The 19700-nt window shown below is 42.5% G+C and overlaps 1 protein-coding gene across 1 annotated transcript in view; it reads right to left on the minus strand.

The window, feature by feature from the left end:
• The window catches only part of TMPRSS7 (transmembrane serine protease 7), a 50613-nt gene extending 40700 nt beyond the window's left edge, over nucleotides 1–9913 (minus strand). Inside the window, exons 1-3 of the mRNA XM_077807297.1 lie at nucleotides 9863–9913; nucleotides 5705–5906; nucleotides 4745–4875 (exon numbers count right to left, since the gene is read on the minus strand). Coding sequence (XP_077663423.1) covers nucleotides 4745–4875; nucleotides 5705–5906; nucleotides 9863–9913 — 384 coding nt within the window. The remainder of the gene's footprint in view (nucleotides 1–4744; nucleotides 4876–5704; nucleotides 5907–9862) is intronic.
• Nucleotides 9914–19700: the final 9787 nt, after the last annotated feature.

Genomic DNA, 19700 nt, shown 5'->3' on the forward strand with positions numbered 1-19700 from the left:
TGTTATGTGGATGAAAAAGTTAGTGTTTCTACAAGTCAGCTACAGCTTGTAACTTCCAGACAGGTCTTCAGGAGAATGGGCACGTGCTCAGTATGCTAAACATGTATTTAACTATGTGTAGCCATGACTTAACTGCACCTTCCGTGCAATGACTTGTTTATATTGTATTTACATTTCAGTGTATAGTATATAGAGCAATAGTTATATTCCAATCAATTTATTTTATAATTATATGGTAAAAATGAGAACGTAAGCCATTTTTCAGTAACAGTGCACTGTGACACCTGTGTATTTTTATGTCTGATTTTGTAAGCAAGTAGATTAAGTGAGGTGAAACTTGGGGGTATGCAAGACAAATCAGACTCCTGAAAGGGGTACAGTAGCCTGGAAAGCTTGAGACGCCACTTCTTAGAATGTTCCAAAATAGAGTTATAACTTGGTTTTCCTACCATATTGTTGGAAGATGCATACTACACTTCGCCACTAGATGGCATATGCCTGAAGTAGTTTTGAACCACTTTCCTTCCTGTAGACAGCATTTAATTCAGCATGGACATGAATGGCTAGACACTGTGGCCATCTCTTTTGGAGGAAGGCATGAGCTACAAAATCAAGGAGGGACTGATATTTTGTTTGTGCCCAATTTATAATGTTAAATGTAAGGAACTAAATAATGATGTCAGGAAACACTAATTAAAAACCTGTAAATCAAAGGGAGTTGTGAATGTTCAATACTTCTCCAGATTAGGCTTGAAGTGATTTATTAACAATTAGGTCTTTTCACTGAGGGGAAGGAAGGTAACTTGATGAAGGAAGGTAACTATTTCACTGCCTCTCATGTGAAAGCCATATACTGCAGTGACCTTTGAGCCAGAATGGAAGGACAAAGGTGCATCATTTCAAAAACATGTTACAGAATACAGGGGCAAAAGAACTTCCCCTCCTTACTCGGTGTGTCACATTAGACTATTCCATTTAATTTTCTCTATGGTTACGTGAACAATTCCCTTCTCAAGCAGATAAGATTCAGGTGAAAAAGAAGCAGTCACCACATGGCCTCTAAAACACATTCTTTTCCTTTTAAAAAGCCCTATTTCTCCTACCCTCCCCAAAATTAAATTCTGTGGAATGGTAAAGATCAGGGTGTGACAAGGCCACTTATGAGAGTGAGACACAAACAGAGCTCACACCTGGATTTAGAACCTCCAATAATCAAGCAGGTTTGTCACTTTTTTTTCCAGGCATGTCACCACTCAAATACCCCACCAAAAACGTGTGAAACAGAACAAGTAAATTTAACTTATCCACTTGCAAGTATTTTGTGAGCCAGATCCTACAGTTACCCTCCTCCCCATCATGCTGCTATTTATTACAGAAGTGCAGTACATCCATATGTATATGGAAATAAGTTGCCAGTAGATAGAGCTCCAGAGCACGTAACAGATGATGGGTTTTGCAGGAACAAGAATACTAGTGATGCTCTGTAAATGGCTTCCAATGACTGCTCTTGTCAGCATTGCAAACTCGCAACATTTTATCATTAGTCTCTCACTATATTTAGTTGACAATACATAGCTCTTATATGAACATGTAACGGTTTCATTTTTAAAAGTTTCTGGTCCTGCTGGCTGCAGGAAAAACTGCAATACGTTAACAAAAAGGCTGAAACATCAGAAAGCAAATAAAAAAGACCTAGCATTACTCTTCAAAATCTCCTGATTTGTTGCAGCCTGATTCATGATTGCTGAATGCTTGTGGCTGACAACACTGCCATCCATCTCTGAACACCAGACTTCTCCCTCTCTAAATCTTCACTATTTTCCTAGAACAACTGCCTTCATGTCTCCATTTTCCTCTTTGGCACAAACTCTTGTGTTTGACCATTTTCCCTGAGTTCAGCAGTTCCACCATACTATGGAATGCTCTGTGAGCTGCTCCTGCTGTGTCTGACTGGAGCAAAGCATTTTGGGAAGAATACGCTTCTTCAAAACAGGCAAGCATTAGGAGGAAATTAAATGCATTCAAGAGCTCTAAGGACATTACTGATGCTGCAGGCCAGGAAACAGTCAACAGATATCAAGTTAATAAAAAGTCTTCACATTCAATATCTCGAGCTTAATATTAAATGGCAGTTCATTTCTGCAGAGTGACCCGAAAAAAGGGGTTTATGGGATTCCATGTTGGTTTCTTTTCAGTGTCTCCCATATCAAGTACATCCATTGATGGATGCAGGACTGTGTGAAAGGTTTGTAAACTTAAATAGACCCATCCTGAGTTTGATTTGTAACAAACAAGACTCAAAAGCAACCAGGTTTTTTCTTCCTTCCACATGGCTGGTGAGACAAAGGCAGATAGGAGACTAAGAGAGTTAGCCAGCAGATATTCTACACAGAAGCACTCATTATGGGAGGAAAATGGCATGTCACCAACACCACTGCTAGCTCTTCGTCTGCCTGTGGGATCCCTCACCAGACAGGCATCTTGAACGTAGAGGCTTCCACCCTAGGCCAGGGGTGGGCAAACTACGGAGTAAGTTGTAATTAAGTAGATTAAGCAAAATAAGAACACCAAACATCTAAAACGCAGACAGACACAGAATTGGTAAATAAGTTGCCACAGGAACAAAAGGTAAGGGGAAAAAAAGAGTTCAGGCGAGATGGCAGTTTCTCAAAGAGATGCTATTACAGGCACAACTGCAAGCTATACGGATACGAAGAAAAGATAGGAAGAATAAGAACAGACCAATATGGCTCCATCAAAAAGTGGAAACATGGATAAATTGCTAAGGAGAAATGCGGAAGAATAGCTCGAGCAGATAGGGATAAAATCAGAAAGACTAAGGCACGCAATGAGTTAAACCTAGCAAGGGACATAAAAGGCAATAAAAGAGTTTCTTTAAATACATTAGGAACAAGAGAAAGATGCAGGAAAGAGTAGCTCCTCTACTTAGTGAGGAAGAAGCGCTAATAACTGATGCTATCAAGAAGGCAAAAGATGTTTAATGCCTATTTTGCTTCAGTCTTAAAAAAAAGAACAAAAAAGTAAATGTTGACCCGATGCTAATATTAACTGTGTGAAGTAACAAGGAAGGAAGGAGTTCAAGCCAAAATAGAGAATGAACAGGTTAAAGTTAGATACATTCAGTCAGCAGGGCCTGAAGAAATTCATCCTGGAGTACTTAAGGAACTAGCTGATGCCATCTTGGAATTGATAGCAGTTATCTTTGAGAACTCTCAGAGGACGGGTGAGATCCCAGATAACTGAAGACAGGCAGACATAGTGCCTTTCTTTAAAAGGGGAACAAAGGGGACCTGGAAATGTATACAGTAGTGAGCTTAACTTCAGTACCCAAAAAGATACTGGAACAAATTATTAAACAATAATTTGTAAGCACCTAAAGGATAACAAGGTTTTAATGAATAGACATCATGGATTTGTCAAGAACAAATCATGCCAAGCTAACCTAATTTCTTTCATTGGCAGGCTTACTGGCCTAGTGGATGGGGGAAGCAGTAGATATGTTTTGATTTTAGTAAGGCTTTTGACACAGTCTCACATCTCATAAGGTAAGTAGGGAAATGCGGTCTAGATGAAACTACTATAAGGTGGGTGCACAACTGGCTGAAAGACCATACTAAAAGAGTTATTATCAATGGTTTGCTATCAAACTGGGAGGACGACATCTGTAGTAAGGGGTCAGTCCTGGGTCTGGTACTATTCAATAATTTCATTAAGTGACTTGGCTATCGGAGTGGAGAGTATGCTTATAAAACTTGCAGATGACACCAAGCCAGGAAGGGTTGCAAGCACTTGGGAGCGCAGAAGTACTGATCTTCACAAATTGGAGAATTGGTCTGAATTCAACAAGATTAAATTCAATAAAAACCAAGGGGAAAAAAATCAAATGCACAACTACACAAGGAGAAATAACTGGCTAGATAGCAGTACTGCTGAAGAGTATCTGGGGGCAATGATGATCACAACTTCAATGAGTCAACAATGTGATGCAATTGCAAAAAAAGGCAAATTTTTGTATTGTAAGGTGTATTAACAGGAATATTGGATGTAAGACATGGGGAACAGGGGGTAATTATCCTGCTCTACTCAGCACTGGTAAGGCCTCTGATGGACTACTGTGTGCAATTCTGGGTGGAAAGATGTGGACAAATTGCAGAGTCAAGGAGAGCAACAACAACAACAGAGGGTAAAAGGTTTAGAAAACCTGACCTATGAGGAAAGGTTAAAAAACTGGACTTGTTTCTCGTTTGAGAAAAGACGACTGCGGTGGGAGCAGGGGGAGACTTGATAACAGTGTTCAAAATATGTTCAAGGGCTGTTATAAAGAAGACAGCGATCAATTGTTCTCCATGTCCACTGAAGGTAGGACACGTAGTAATGGGCGCCATCCGCAGTTTGGGAGATTTAGGTTGGATATTAGAAAAGAGTTAAACACTGGAATAGGCTTCCAAGGGAGGTTGTGGAATCCCGGTCATTTGCGGTTTTTAAAAAAACAGATTAGACAAAACACCTGTCCGGAATGATCTAGGTTTACTTGGTCCTGCCTCGGAGCAGCAGGCTTGACATGATGATTTCTGAAGGTCCCTTCCAGCCCTACATTTCTAGGATTACTCCAGGCGGCAAACCCTTTACACAGCCAGTGTTACTGCCAAAACTGAAGCTTCTTCTAATATCATTCATGGCTCTGAACTGTTTGCTAACACTGTAACATGATCTATGTTCTTACCACTTGCTGCACGTTCTGTGCCACTGAGAGGAATTCTCTTGACTCCTTCTGCCTATATTCTGGGAGAAAGTCTATGTTGGCGACACGAAATAATCCAACAAAATACAAGGCATCTTTGTTTTCTGCTTCAACTGCAAAACAGTTAGAGGAAGGTTAATTTCTTTTTTTAAAATTCTTTTTTAATAGCAACTCAGCTAGGGGAAGTATGTAACCCACACACCTTCTGGATATAGTGTTCTGTCCCATCTAGTGGCACCAAGACCACTTAAAGAGAGATAAAATGAGTCTGCTCTACAGCCTTAGCTAACAGGCAGTTGGCTTTTAGCTCATGCACTAAGCTTCAGAGGTCCCCGGTTCGATCCTGCCCGCCAATGACCGGGGTCTGTCGGTGTTATACGAGCATTCAAGTTAGCATGGTTAGCCACCATGAGGAGAGAATGCTTTGCATCTCTATAAAGTGATCACTTGAAGTGGCTGATGCTTGGAGCTGCAGTGAGTTATTCCAGCAACAGTCATGTTCAACATTGAGCTAAAGCAAAAGTCACTGTGATGCAGGTTCCAAGGGTACGTCTACACTGCAATTAGACACCTGCAGCTGGCCCATGCCAGCTGACTTGGGCTCGCACAAAGAGGCATTTCATTGTGCTGTAGAAGTTCAGGCATGGGCTGCAGCCCAAGCTCTGGGACCCTTCCACCTCGCAGGGTCCTACAACCTGGGCTCCAGCCTGAGCCAGAACATCTACACACAATTAAATGCCCCTTTGTTCATGCCTGGCAAGCCCAACTCAGTGCAGACATACCATAAGGGACAAAGGAAAGCATCTTAAAAGACCATCGTGAATCAATTCATGTGCAATGCAGGAAGAGACCTCGGATCAACTGAGGCCCTAAAAGCAATTTACTGAGTGCCTTCAATAACATACTGATGTGTGAAATATGCATGAGCTTTCAGTAACTCACCAATGAAGAGCCACAGTAAGGTCCAAGTTATAACACCTATCACAAACAGCACCAGCGTAAAAAGAATTATTTTATTTTGAAAATTCCATATTGTTCTCTTTACTTTCCTCTTAGATTTGGATTTGCCATGGTTTTTCCTTGGAAGTATCTTCTTTGCCAACTTCTCTTCTGCATTTACTATTTGGATTGAAATATTTGATACCTAACAAACAAATAAAATCAATGTACAGTGAGCCACGGGGAACATTTCAAACAGCACTTCAGCGAACCTGCACCCAGAAGAGAGGAAATTTTTCTTTTTACATTTCCCCCCGAAGTTACTATACAAACCCAATTTATTATTAAGTCAGCACTATATCTAGGAACCTCTCCTCACCCCCCCCCCCCACCTCCTACATGGTGTGGGGCCCAGCTGTGCTAAGCACATACAAACACAACAAAAAGATGGTTCCAAACAATTTACAATCTAAACTGTATGTATGCAACCCACACTGCATTTGTGCATGACCAGCCCCCACATGGGGGTGGTGGGGGAAGTATCATTTTGGCAGGAACAGAAAAGTAAAGAGACAGCAGCTACTGCAGCTTAGGGTAGTAGTAATAAAAAAGCATCATGAACAATGTCGCCTATCACAGTGCAATGGTGGATAGAGCTGTGAGAAAGCAAGTTTTGCTTTGAGAATTCTTTGCTGACCAATTCTGTTTTGGGGTGGAGCTTAGCAAATAGGTAACAGGAAATCCTTTCCAGTCCCTCGGAGTATTGGTTATGTCCTTACCTTTTTGTATATTTCAGCAGACAAGCAATAGAATACAAAGAATCATAGAATCATAGAATCATAGAATATCAGGGTTGGAAGGGACCCCTGAAGGTCATCTAGTCCAACCCCCTGCTCGAAGCAGGACCAATTCCCAGTTAAATCATCCCAGCCAGGGCTTTGTCAAGCCTGACCTTAAAAACTTCCAAGGAAGGAGATTCCACCACCTCCCTAGGCAACGCATTCCAGTGTTTCACCACCCGCTTAGTGAAAAAGTTTTTCCTAATATCCAATCTAAACCTCCCCCACTGCAACTTGAGACCATTACTCTTCATTCTGTCATCTGCTACCATTGAGAACAGTCTAGAGCCATCCTCTTTGGAACCCCCTTTCAGGTAGTTGAAAGCAGCTATCAAATCCCCCCTCATTCTTCTCTTCCGCAGGCTAAACAATCCCAGCTCCCTCAGCCTCTCCTCATAAGTCATGTGTTCTAGACCCCTAATCATTTTTATTGCCCTTCGCTGGACTCTCTCCAATTTATCCACATCCTTCTTGTAGTGTGGGGCCCTAAACTGGACACAGTACTCCAGATGAGGCCTCACCAATGTCGAATAGAGGGGGACGATCACGTCCCTCGATCTGCTCGCTATGTCCCTACTTATACATCCCAAAATGCCATTGGCCTTCTTGGCAACAAGGGCACACTGCTGACTCATATCCAGCTTCTCGTCCACTGTCACCCCTAGGTCCTTTTCCGCAGAACTGCTGCCTAGCCATTCGGTCCCTAGTCTGTAGCGGTGCATTGGATTCTTCCGTCCTAAGTGCAGGACCCTGCACTTATCCTTATTGAACCTCATCAGATTTCTTTTGGCCCAATCCTCCAATTTGTCTAGGTCCTTCTGTATCCTATCCCTCCCCTCCAGCGTATCTACCACTCCTCCCAGTTTAGTATCGTCCGCAAATTTGCTGAGAGTGCAATCCACACCATCCTCCAGATCATTTATGAAGATATTGAACAAAACCGGCCCTAGGACCGACCCCTGGGGCACTCCACTTGACACCGGCTGCCAACTAGACATGGAGCCATTGATCACTACCCGTTGAGCCCGACAATCTAGCCAGCTTTCTACCCACCTTATAGTGCATTCATCCAGCCCATACTTCCTTAACTTGCTGACAAGAATACTGTGGGAGACCGTGTCAAAAGCTTTGCTAAAGTCAAGAAACAATACATCCACTGCTTTCCCTTCATCCACAGAACCAGTAATCTCATGATAAAAGGCGATTAGATTAGTCAGGCATGACCTTCCCTTGGTGAATCCATGCTGGCTGTTCCTGATCACTTTCCTCTCATGCAAGTACTTCAGGATTGATTCTTTGAGGACCTGCTCCATGATTTTTCCAGGGACTGAGGTGAGGCTGACTGGCCTGTAGTTCCCAGGATCCTCCTTCTTCCCTTTTTTAAAGATTGGCACTACATTAGCCTTTTTCCAGTCATCCGGGACTTCCCCCGTTCGCCACGAGTTTTCAAAGACAATGGCCAATGGCTCTGCAATCACAGCCGCCAATTCCTTCAGCACTCTCGGGCGGGAGAGCAGAGTGGAGAAGGCAGAGTGGAAGCTCAGTTAGGAGGCATTAGTGCAAATTGGGGCAGAGAAGGAGGTTGGAGTACAAACTAAATTTTTCCCCTCCAGAAACTGTCTTTCATCAGAAAAAAACATTTGGGGAAGAAATACTACGTATTTCGCTTGTTGCAAATCCAGAAAAGTTCACACTGGTTCTATCAACAACAGAGGTTTGTTTTTCTGTGCAGCTCTGGTTAAGAGCAGCATGCACAGCTGTAGCTTAACCACCAGCCTAAGCCAGACTTACTTGGCTTTTCAGTTACAAAAGCAGCTGTATATTAACTTCCCTAATATAGTACTCCTTTTAAGAGAAGGGCTCTTGACATCATTACAGAAGGAACAGATATAATACAATACAAGATCCAGAAAAATCGACAACAGGCAGATAGGACGGGCAGTTCTCACATGCCCCCTAGCCTCTTAGGCCATCTTTAACTTTGTTTACCACAGACATAGCAAAATAGGAAGGTATGAAATGCCTGTATTTAACCATTAAACATCTAGCATCCAACCAGTCTATGTCATGTCAGTTTCTAAATAATTAGCAATTTTCTATACCCTTATGGAAAAGCACTACAGACTTAACAGACATCATCTCTTTCTTTACGGTATCCTATTGAATACAGTAATCGAGAAAGCTTAAAAATAGAAAAAGGATATTGTTGTCTATTTGACAGCTGCAGTCAAAAGTTTTCAAGGAACTAGTAAATGTGGGTGTCCACCACGACAGCTGAAGGACCCTATCTTCAGAAAACACTTAGGACCCATCCTCTTTTTAATAAAAGAGTCAGGCTCTTTTAAGATACCAAATAGGACACCCAAAAGTCACTAATTGCACGTACAGGTCAAGATTGATTTCTATAGAAGCTGAGCCATCTTATTCCTATTCATTTCTTTCGGGCCTAACTGCAAAGATGGGCAGGTTTAAAAGAATTTTAGTGTAAGAAGGAGATGCACATACTCCCTCAAACTGTAGGAATGCATGATGGCTGCCTAGTACTTGCATTGTTAATGAGTGCATATGTAAATTCATACTTCAGATTTGATCAGTCTGTTAGCTACCATCATTTTATCTGGGAGAAAAAAAAAAGAACTTAATGTATCAAGCCTTTTGTGCATGGCAAGCTTTTGTGCATAATGCCGGAGCACCGAGTTGATGATAGCAGCACTAATGGCTAAGCTGTATATTTACAAAATGATTTATGGAGAAGAGGTATTTAGTTTAACCCAAAACATTTCATAGTAATAGAAGCATTAAGAGTTTAAAACATCATGGATTAGGTTTTCTATTTTATTCAAACCATGCATCTTTCTCCTGCTTTTGATCAATTTTTGCACTATAAAATGCAGTTAAGCTAATAAAGCAAATTAAGTATCACAATACACTAAATTATTTAATGACTCCTCATTCTTTCTGCCACATGTAATCTCCAATGCAGTGATAGCCTTAGTTATACATTTGAAAGGTAGCTATACTTAGTTTAATGCTGGATTTCTTTCCTGGAAATAGATTTCTTAGCAGAAATCTGCTCCTTGTCATGAAACCAGTCTATCCCTTCCATTTTGTCACACTGACATTTGATATTTCAATTCTGTCAGTAAATGCTCATTGCACTGCATCAGAAGACACACAAATAGACTGAATTTTTAACTCAAAGCGATAAAACGTAATTAACAATAAAAATTTAGAGGTTGTCAATTTACGAATAGGTTTAACCCTCTATGCACAGTGCACAGGTCTGGTACAATAGTGGAGGGTACTTAAATCACCTACTTACACTTAGGTCATCTTCAGGTTTGGCGGACGTGTGACTGTTTTGTTCATCCATTCTGGAGACTTACTTGTCAAGTTCACACCAGGTTTAAAAGAGACGCTATTCCTAGGCCTTATTCCCAGCTCCGTTCCAAGGAGAAGTGGTACTCGTATCCAGGACAACTTGCTAAGGAAGGCATCAATTTACATTCATGAATTTCCAACTGTAATTTCATCTGCCTTGTTGCTCTGTTGTGATCATTAAAAGGACACTATCAAGTAACTTTAGCCCCCAAATGTTTGGGACCGGAGGTGGGGGAGGGTGGTGTCTGTTGTTTTTTGGTGTTTTTTTTTTTATAGAGTTTTAACAGACTCCTGCAGCATGTTAATGCACCAGAATCAGACTATTGACATTAACTGAATAAGAATTAGAAACAAGCAGACTTAACTAGCTGCAATGGAGAGAGCAAGAAATGAACAGATGGGTAAGTTACATCACTTAAGATGTAGATCACAGAAATTCTTTCAAAAGCATGAAGAGCTATTAGTAACAGGTAAGGATTTTTATTGACAAAAATTTGACTATAGTTTCTAAAAGCAAGTCAAATAAATAAGTACTTTGGGTTGTTTTTTTTTAACATGCATTTTGTTTTGTACTGTGATATACAAATAAGTTGATCCAAGTAAGCCTCAAGTATCTTATATTGTTAAATAAAGCACCCTAAGAACTGGGATTTTTAAAAGTCTCTTCAGGGATAATTTTTTTAATATATATTTTATATATTAAATTGGGTGAACGGCTTCAGCCAAAAAATGATAATAATAATAATTTTTTTGAAAAAAATTTAAACTATTCATTTCAGTCCTTTTTAAAACAGCTGCTCACTTAAAAAAAAACACCCTAATTTTTTCAAGAAAGCAAAAAATGCGGGGGGGCGAGAAGGGGGATGACACAAACCTGAAATGAAAAGTTGATAAAACATGGTTACAGTAAGAAAAGAAAAGTAATTTTGGTTTGAAGCAAACTGATTTTTTTGCCCCTGATTCTTCAGTTCAGCCTCCCCAAAAACCAACACACACAAAAAAGGGGCAATTATTCATTAAGCTCTATTAAAAAGACTAGTACCCCAGCAGTGGATGGGTAAGGAAGAACTAAGAATTTGACAGACTTCTAACAACAGTCTTTCAGAAAAGAGTTCCCTAGGCAGGGACAATGGATCAGATGAACAATCTGTCTAGTCCAGTACACTGTTTCAGGCAGTAACCAGTACTAGATGATTCAGAAGAAAGTGTACAATGTCCCTAAAAGTAAGTTTCTTCCCATATCTGTCTGATAGGAATTGGCTTATGCCCTGAAGCAGAAATATTATGTTTGCTTTCTGTTCATTTTCGGCTTAACGTACCCATAGTTGCTTTCACCCATGTAAATTGAAAATGTAAAATCTTGGCCTCAATTATGCCTAGGTAACCTAGAAAAACCTTATGGCTTATTATTGCAAACAGGAAAGATGAAGATAAAACCCAGTTAAGACTGTTTTCAGAGGTGAAAGTAAGCCAATATGGTAAGAAAGTCTCAACCATACTGGCTGGGCTGCTGATGGGTGGGTGGGGTGCAAAAGGGGAAGCTGCCCTGGGACTCTGGCAGCGATTTAAAGGGCCCGGGGCTCCCAGCCGTCGCTGCTGCTACCGCACCTGGAGCCGGAGCCCCGGGCGACGCAGGCCAGGCAGCGCTGAAAGGCTGGCTGAAGGATTTTGGCCCCAGCCCTGCCACTTCCGCCTTGCCCAGGACCCCAGCCATCCTGTGTACCAGTAAGTCATTTAAGTTACTTTCACGCCCGGCTATTTAGATATTTTAAGTCCTCCAGGGAAGAAGCCATCTCTTACAACGTGGTTGTACAACTCCTAGCCTGTTTAACTCCTGATCCACACCTCCAGGAGCTACTAGAATATAAACAATATATTAAAGAGTGAGTCCCACAGATCAATGATACACTGTCAATGTTTTCAGTATTTTGGACACACCTGTTCCTGTGTGTATTTTACAAACGTCAAGAACCGTGACAAAAGAACCACTTGTTTTATATTTGAGGCAAAGACAGCCAACTAAAGTTGCAAGTGAAACTAAATGAGGCCAGGTCAAGAAGTGTACCAATATTGGTTTGTTTCTGACTTCCAATCTCCCCTACCTCTTGGAAATATTGTGAAGTATTCTAATTACATTCTACACCTTGTATGAAAACCATACACTTATTTTCAATTTTACTGTTGAATCCAGTAGTTGTACGGGAGCCTCAAAATAATAGAATCTCCTTCTCTTCCACTTAAGCTCTTAGTTAACTTGTCACTTTTCTTACTTAAGAAGATGCATGACTTCTCCCCAAAGACCGTTGATGAAACGAAATATATTCTGATAGACAACACCATCTTGACAACTGGCATCTGCAATGAAAGCTATCGATCCCTTGTCAAAGAGATCCAGACCCTATGCCAACAGTTGACAGAATGCACAGTCTGAAATAAAGCAGCCGGCTTGCACTGCAGTTTCCCTGAATGCTAATAGAGCAATTAACTCCGCTTGCACAGACTTAAAACTCAGTTTGGTTATTTGTATCCAACCATCATTTTCAATTAATGCAGAAAGGGTAAGCGAGCACATCTCCTAACGAAGCGCCCATTCATCTCTTTGTGACATTCTAAGGACAGACGTAATCAGTTAATATTTATGCATCACTTACCTCGTATTGCGCCCACCAGTTGATTTTATTCTTAATTTCTCTGTTACTCATATGAATTACCTATTTTCAACTGACTAGGTGCAGCAAAGCGAGCAATAACTTGAGCGAAAATGATTGGACATAAAGAAAGCAAAATTCTGTCCTGTACAGGGTCTGAGACCTCATCTGAACCCTGGTGTAGTCACAACATTACACCTGTGTGTGATGGGGCGTCTTCCCCACACTGCCAGAAAAGGGGTTAAAAGCAGCCCTAGGGAGGCTGCGCAGGAGGCAGCCAGTCACAGAAGGGCTTATAGGAGCAGCCAATCAGGGCCAGGCTGGCCCATAAAAGAAGGGCTGCAGAACAGAGTAGTTTCAGTCACTCCCTGGAGCTTGAAAAGGGAGGAGGCGGAGGACAGCAAGCACCCTGGGCCAAGCAGTGCGGCAGGCAGAGACCCAGAGAGCTAAAGGCAGCTCCTGGCAGGTTACTGGGATCTGCAGACTGAGACCCTAATACAAGAGCAAAAAGGGTACTGGAGCCACTGAAGGAAGTGGCTGGACTGGGCTGCAGTTTGCCCTGAAAGGGGGGAAACAGAGTGTGGCACAGCCAGAGGGCAGTGTCACTGAAGAGGATGCCTCAGTCCTGGGCGTGATGTGAGTCCAGGAGCAGAGGGACAGCAGGTGAGACACCACTGGAAGAGGGCGCAGTGCCAATTCCCCAGATAGCCAGTAGGAGGCTCCGCAGTGGTGAGTCACGCTCCATCACACCTTGCTACGGGATTTGCTGCATTTTCCAAAACATAAGAGTGGGATTTTCCAAGGAGCTCAGCATTGCCATAACACCAGCTCAGTGAAGTCAATGATAAAATTCCCACTCACTTCACAAGAAGAATGTGAGTCTTTTGAGAAGTCCCCTATAAGATACTATTCACACTGCCTATCAAAGCCTTTCTGTTCTTTCATCTAGTGAAGATGTGCTGACATACAAGCTCAAGCTCTTTCTACTCAATTGCACAGTTTAGAAAGGTCAGGCATGGTTGGAACTTCAATAGGAGACATGCCAAGAACATCCATAAGCTACAGGGTGTGGATATCAGTGATTTATTGTAGGGGACTCTCTCCTGGTAAATCAGTACCCCAGACTGGTGTTGGGAGGCACTATTCTGCTCACGCATCCATCACTTGTCAGAAATGAGGTTGCAAATAAGGCCCTAATAAATGTGTGATATTGCAGATCGTGCAATACTAAGTTTGCACCACAGTTTTGACAGTGGGAGCCCCTGCCATCAGCCTGGCACATGGTGGGGCTCCTGTTATCAGCTTTTCCAACTCTGTCGACCAACAGGCCCCCAGTAAACTCTGAATTGTCTTTTCCTTCAACCCCTTTTCCTTCACCTTCTTTTTGTTTTCTTTGTGTACTCCTATTAGGGTGATGGGCACAGTATAAAATCCTATATAGAAGGGAGCTTGTTTCCACTTTAGAATTTAAGGTCCTTGCTTCATTGTTTCAGCTTAAAGAATTTGACAAGATCCTGGGAGCACTTACCCATAGGTTTCAAGACCAGAAGGGACCACAGTCTGACCATCTGCCATAGGACAACACCAGCCATAAGACTTCCCTGAATGAATGGTGAAAATCACATAAGGATAAACCAGAGCAACAGCTCTGCCATCTTGAAATCCAGGAATAGGCTGAGATTTTATACAGAATGCCCCAAACGTTCTCCTCCCCCCCACAGGTTTCAGCCTCCTGATGTTGCCATCCAAGTGCTCTACAGTTATTTCCCTCAGCTTCCACAGTAGGGAAGAACTCTTCACTTTCGTTTTCTGCTGTCAGGGTGCGAGGGAGAGGCCACACAGCCTGCCATCAGCTTCCCTCAGGAATGCTGTGAGCCACATATATATTACACCAGAGTCAGTGTCCACAGTTCAAGAAGGAGGTTGATAAATTGGAGAAGGTCAGAGAAGACCTTTGAGAATGACTAAAGGATTGGAAAATATGCCTTATACCGATAAAGCTAAACAGATAGACTCAAGGAGCTTAATCAGAGAAAAGGTTATTGGGGACTTGATCAGCCTTTAAAGCCCAAATCCACAAGTGAGCTTCAAGTCAATGGAAGGTTGGAGCCTAAATTCCTTTGTGGATAGTCCATGTAAGCCTATGTACCTACATGGAGAACAGAAATCAGCTAATACAGGAAAAGTCAGTCTGGCAGAGAAAGATGTAACAAGACCCAATGGCTGGACACTGAAGCTAGACAAATTCAGACTAGAAATAAGGCACACATTTTTAACAACTTTGCAAGGGCTGTGGTGGATACTCCATTACTGGGAATCCTTAAAATCAAGATTTCTCTTAAACAAACAAACAACCCATCCAAACAAACAACTCTGTGTATACTCTAGTTCATAGGGTAATTAATCCAGGTAAATCTTATGGCCTGTGTTATGCAGGAGGTCAGACTTGATGATCACAGTAGTCCCTTCTGGCTTTGTAATCCATAAAGATATGAACCCCACCTGAAAAGAAGTAGGTAGGGAGAAAGCCTAGATAGAGTTTTGGCTAAATTACATATGGTAGCCACCCTTCCCCCAACCACCAGCATCACCTTTTTGTGAGGTAAGCAGGGTGATCAGAGGCTATTTTTGGCTGGATGTAAAACACTGACATACAGGACCTAGGGCTGGGGCAGTGTAAAAAGAGTGGGAGGGAAAGTAGCCAGTTCTGTACTTTTCACATGTTATGTACGTTTACCTCTTGTCAGTCTATTCCTATTTCTCTCTGGTCTGCTTATATAATGACCTCTGCAACACGTGGACCATCTTAAAATGTGTTTGTACAGGACAAAGCAGGCTGGGGCTGAGACCCAGTTGGTGCCTAAAGGCTAGGCTACCATAGTAGAAATATAGTAGTTCTCATGCTGTTATCCAGTGCTATTGTGTTTGAAGTTCTAGACCTTAAGAATCATATTTCCATTTGTATTAACTTTGTTACAGTTTTATCAAAGTTCATGCCAACATTGCTATTTGTATTATACTTTGTGAAACATTTAAGCAGTGACCCACAATATGGCCTCAGTTGCTTGACAGTTGATCTGGAAACCAGGTAATGGGAGTTAAAGTTCATGTCTGTTACCTTCTGTAGAAGCTATAGTTCACGGATGGAAAATGTCCCTTTCCCCCCTTCCACACAGTCTCTATAGGCGAATCCACTGTTTCTGCTCACCGACAAGTTCAGATCCCTCAAATATTCCATTTCCAGCAACAGTGGTTCTTTACCCAACTCTGCAAATGGCTTTTCTCAACAGAACCATTTGTTTGCTTCTCCGCTGGCAAAGCCATTGCAGTGTCACAGAAACACCAACTGGGAATGGAATCATTTTGTTCTCGGCAGAAGATGGTGCATTTCTCATCAGCAGGGCAAGTTTTCTGTTTCCTTACACATCCTTCTGATCTAAACAGGATTTTACCCTCCTTCAGAGCCTGGGTGTCGTATATGGTGTTTCAGAGTAACAGCCGTGTTAGTCTGTATTCGCAAAAAGAAAAGGAGTACTTGTGGCACCTTAGAGACTAACCAATTTATTTGAGCATGAGCTTTCGTGAGCTACAGCTCACTTCATCGGATGCATACCGTGGAAACTGCAGCAGACTTTATATGTACACAGAGAATATGAAACAATACCTCCTCCCACCCCACTGTCCTGCTGGTAATAGCTTATCTAAAGTGATCATCAGGTTAGGCCATTTCCAGCACAAATCCAGGTTTTCTCACCCTCCACCCCCCCGCACAAATTCACTCTCCTGCTGGTGATAGCCCATCCAAAGTGATAACATGTGCATGATAATCAAGTTAGGCCATTTCCTGCACAAATCCAGGTTCTCTCACTCCCTCACCCCCCTTCCAAAAACCCACCCCCATACACACACAAACTCACTCTCCTGCTGGTAATAGCTCATCCAAACTGACCACTCTCCAAGTTTAAATCCAAGTTAAACCAGAACATCTGTGGGGGGGGGGTAGGAAAAAACAAGAGGAAATAGGCTACCTTGCATAATGACTCAGCCACTCCCAGTCTCTATTTAAGCCTAAATTAATAGTATCCAATTTGCAAATGAATTCCAATTCAGCAGTTTCTCGCTGGAGTCTGGATTTGAAGTTTTTTTGTTTTAAGATAGCGACCTTCATGTCTGTGATTGCGTGACCAGAGAGATTGAAGTGTTCTCCGACTGGTTTATGAATGTTATAATTCTTGACATCTGATTTGTGTCCATTTATTCTTTTACGTAGAGACTGTCCAGTTTGACCAATGTACATGGCAGAGGGGCATTGCTGGCACATGATGGCATATATCACATTGGTGGATGTGCAGGTGAACGAGCCTCTGATAGTGTGGCTGATGTTATTAGGCCCTGTGATGGTGTCCCCTGAATAGATATGTGGGCACAATTGGCAATGGGCTTTGTTGCAAGGATAAGTTCCTGGGTTAGTGGTTCTGTTGTGTGGTATGTGGTTGTTGGTGAGTATTTGCTTCAGGTTGCGGGGCTGTCTGTAGGCAAGGACTGGCCTGTCTCCCAAGATTTGTGAGAGTGTTGGGTCATCCTTTAGGATAGGTTGTAGATCTTTAATAATGCGTTGGAGGGGTTTTAGTTGGGGGCTGAAGGTGACGGCTAGTGGCGTTCTGTTATTTTCTTTGTTAGGCCTGTCCTGTAGTAGGTAACTTCTGGGAACCCTTCTGGCTCTATCAATCTGTTTCTTTACTTCTGCAGGTGGGTATTGTAGTTGTAAGAAAGCTTGACAGAGATCTTGTAGGTGTTTGTCTCTGTCTGAGGGGTTGGAGCAAATGCGGTTGTATCGCAGAGCTTGGCTGTAGACGATGGATCGTGTGGTGTGGTCAGGGTGAAAGCTGGAGGCATGCAGGTAGGAATAGCGGTCAGTAGGTTTCCGGTATAGGGTGGTGTTTATGTGACCATTGTTTATTAGCACTGTAGCGTCCAGGAAGTGGATCTCTTGTGTGGACTGGACCAGGCTGAGGTTGGTGGTGGGATGGAAATTGTTGAAATCATGGTGGAATTCCTCAAGGGCTTCTTTTCCATGGGTCCAGATGATGAAGATGTCATCAATATAGCGCAAGTAGAGTAGGGGCTTTAGGGGACGAGAGCTGAGGAAGCGTTGTTCTAAATCAGCCATAAAAATGTTGGCATATTGTGGGGCCATGCGGGTACCCATAGCAGTGCCGCTGATCTGAAGGTATACATTGTCCCCAAATGTGAAATAGTTATGGGTAAGGACAAAGTCACAAAGTTCAGCCACCAGGTTAGCCGTGACATTATCGGGGATAGTGTTCCTGACGGCTTGTAGTCCATCTTTGTGTGGAATGTTGGTATAGAGGGCTTCTACATCCATAGTGGCCAGGATGGTGTTATCAGGAAGATCACCGATGGATTGAAGTTTCCTCAGGAAGTCAGTGGTGTCTCAAAGGTAGCTGGGAGTGCTGGTAGCGTAGGGCCTGAGGAGGGAGTCTACATAGCCAGACAATCCTGCTGTCAGGGTGCCAATGCCTGAAATGATGGGGCGCCCAGGAGTTCCAGGTTTATGGATCTTGGGTAGTAGATAGAATATCCCAGGTCGGGGTTCCAGGGGTGTGTCTGTGCGGATTTGATCTTGTGCTTTTTCAGGAAGTTTCTTGAGCAAATGCTGTAGTTGCTTTTGGTAACTCTCAGTGGGATCATAGGGTAATGGCTTGTAGAAACTCGTGTTGGAGAGCTGCCGAGCAGCCTCTTGTTCATATTCCGACCTATTCATGATGACAACAGTATATGGTGTTCTATTTTTCCTTTAGCTAGCCAAACAAGAAGAGACCACCAGGAGACAGTGATTTAATCAGACACTTTCCAGATTGGGGAAATCAGGTAGCATGGAAGAGATCCCCCACAAGGAAAGTCTTAATCTCTCACTCACATGATCTCATCCCCCCACCCCAAGAGAACTATTATGGACTGGGAACACCAAGGACCTCCACCACACACACTGTCTTCTGTTGGAGTAGATGCGTTGTTGGTGTCCCCTCAGGGAAGCATGCTCTCTGTACATTCAGGCAGGTGTCAGTTACCATTAGATCACCATTTCAAGCTTTGCTTCCACACTATGAGGGCTAGAAAATGTCCAAAAAGGCAAAGGCAATTCATCTTCCTCTAGGAGCTGGGGTTTTATGCACGGGCCTATAATGCTTCTGTCATAGAGAGACACATACCTCCCAAACAGTCTGTATCTCAGTATTTTCATCCTCACTAGATGACATACTACATGTTTATACTGAAAATGTTTGTTGGAAATGTGAGTTTTGATCAAAGCCACAAATGAGATTGGAAATGGTTGGAAACCCTTCAAATATTCTAGGATAGCAGAAGAGGCTTACCTATATAATATCTGACCATTTTAAGTTTCCATTACTAGAGTTTGGTTTTTTCCCCTCCATAAATGCAGCTGGACCCTCCCTCTTCTAATAGAACACTAGTAAACCCATTGCTCACCCCTGGGGGTTTTCGGCATGTGTGTCAAGCTGAATAAAGCTGTAATTATGTTGATTTTTGTTAGCTGGACCAGATGAGACCAATATATACCAATAAATGCTTCATTTTACACAAGAGCTATTGATGAACCCACGCCTACCGTGGAATGCCAGGATAGTCAGTAGGGCCCCAATCCTGCAACAACTTCCATATATGTGTAAAACAAAGCACTTGAATACTATCATTGAAGTCTACGGGGCTACTCGTGTGCATAAAACTAAGCATATACCTAAGTCTTGGCAGGCTCAGAATCTAGAAGAGGAGGGTACCCAGCACCTTGCAAAATTATGACTTTGGCTAAGAAAATATTGAACAGTACACAACAGTGGTTTGCATTTCCAGGCACTACCTAGGCTGCCTGCTAAAGCTGTACCTTGCAGGGCTGGTTCTTTCTAGTCATAGTTAATTTACACAGCTCACTCCTCCTACTCCCCCCCGCCCCTTTACCAAGTTCTTATCCTAGCAATAATCAGTCAGGAAGCAAGTTGAACTAACAAAGATATTTACAAGCCACATTGTAAGAAACTTTATTTTGTCAGCATTTCCAACAATCATGCTGCGTACTGAATGCTGCTTCTG

Source organism: Eretmochelys imbricata, chromosome 1, assembly GCF_965152235.1.
Source record: "Eretmochelys imbricata isolate rEreImb1 chromosome 1, rEreImb1.hap1, whole genome shotgun sequence".
NCBI lineage: Eukaryota > Metazoa > Chordata > Testudines > Cheloniidae > Eretmochelys > Eretmochelys imbricata.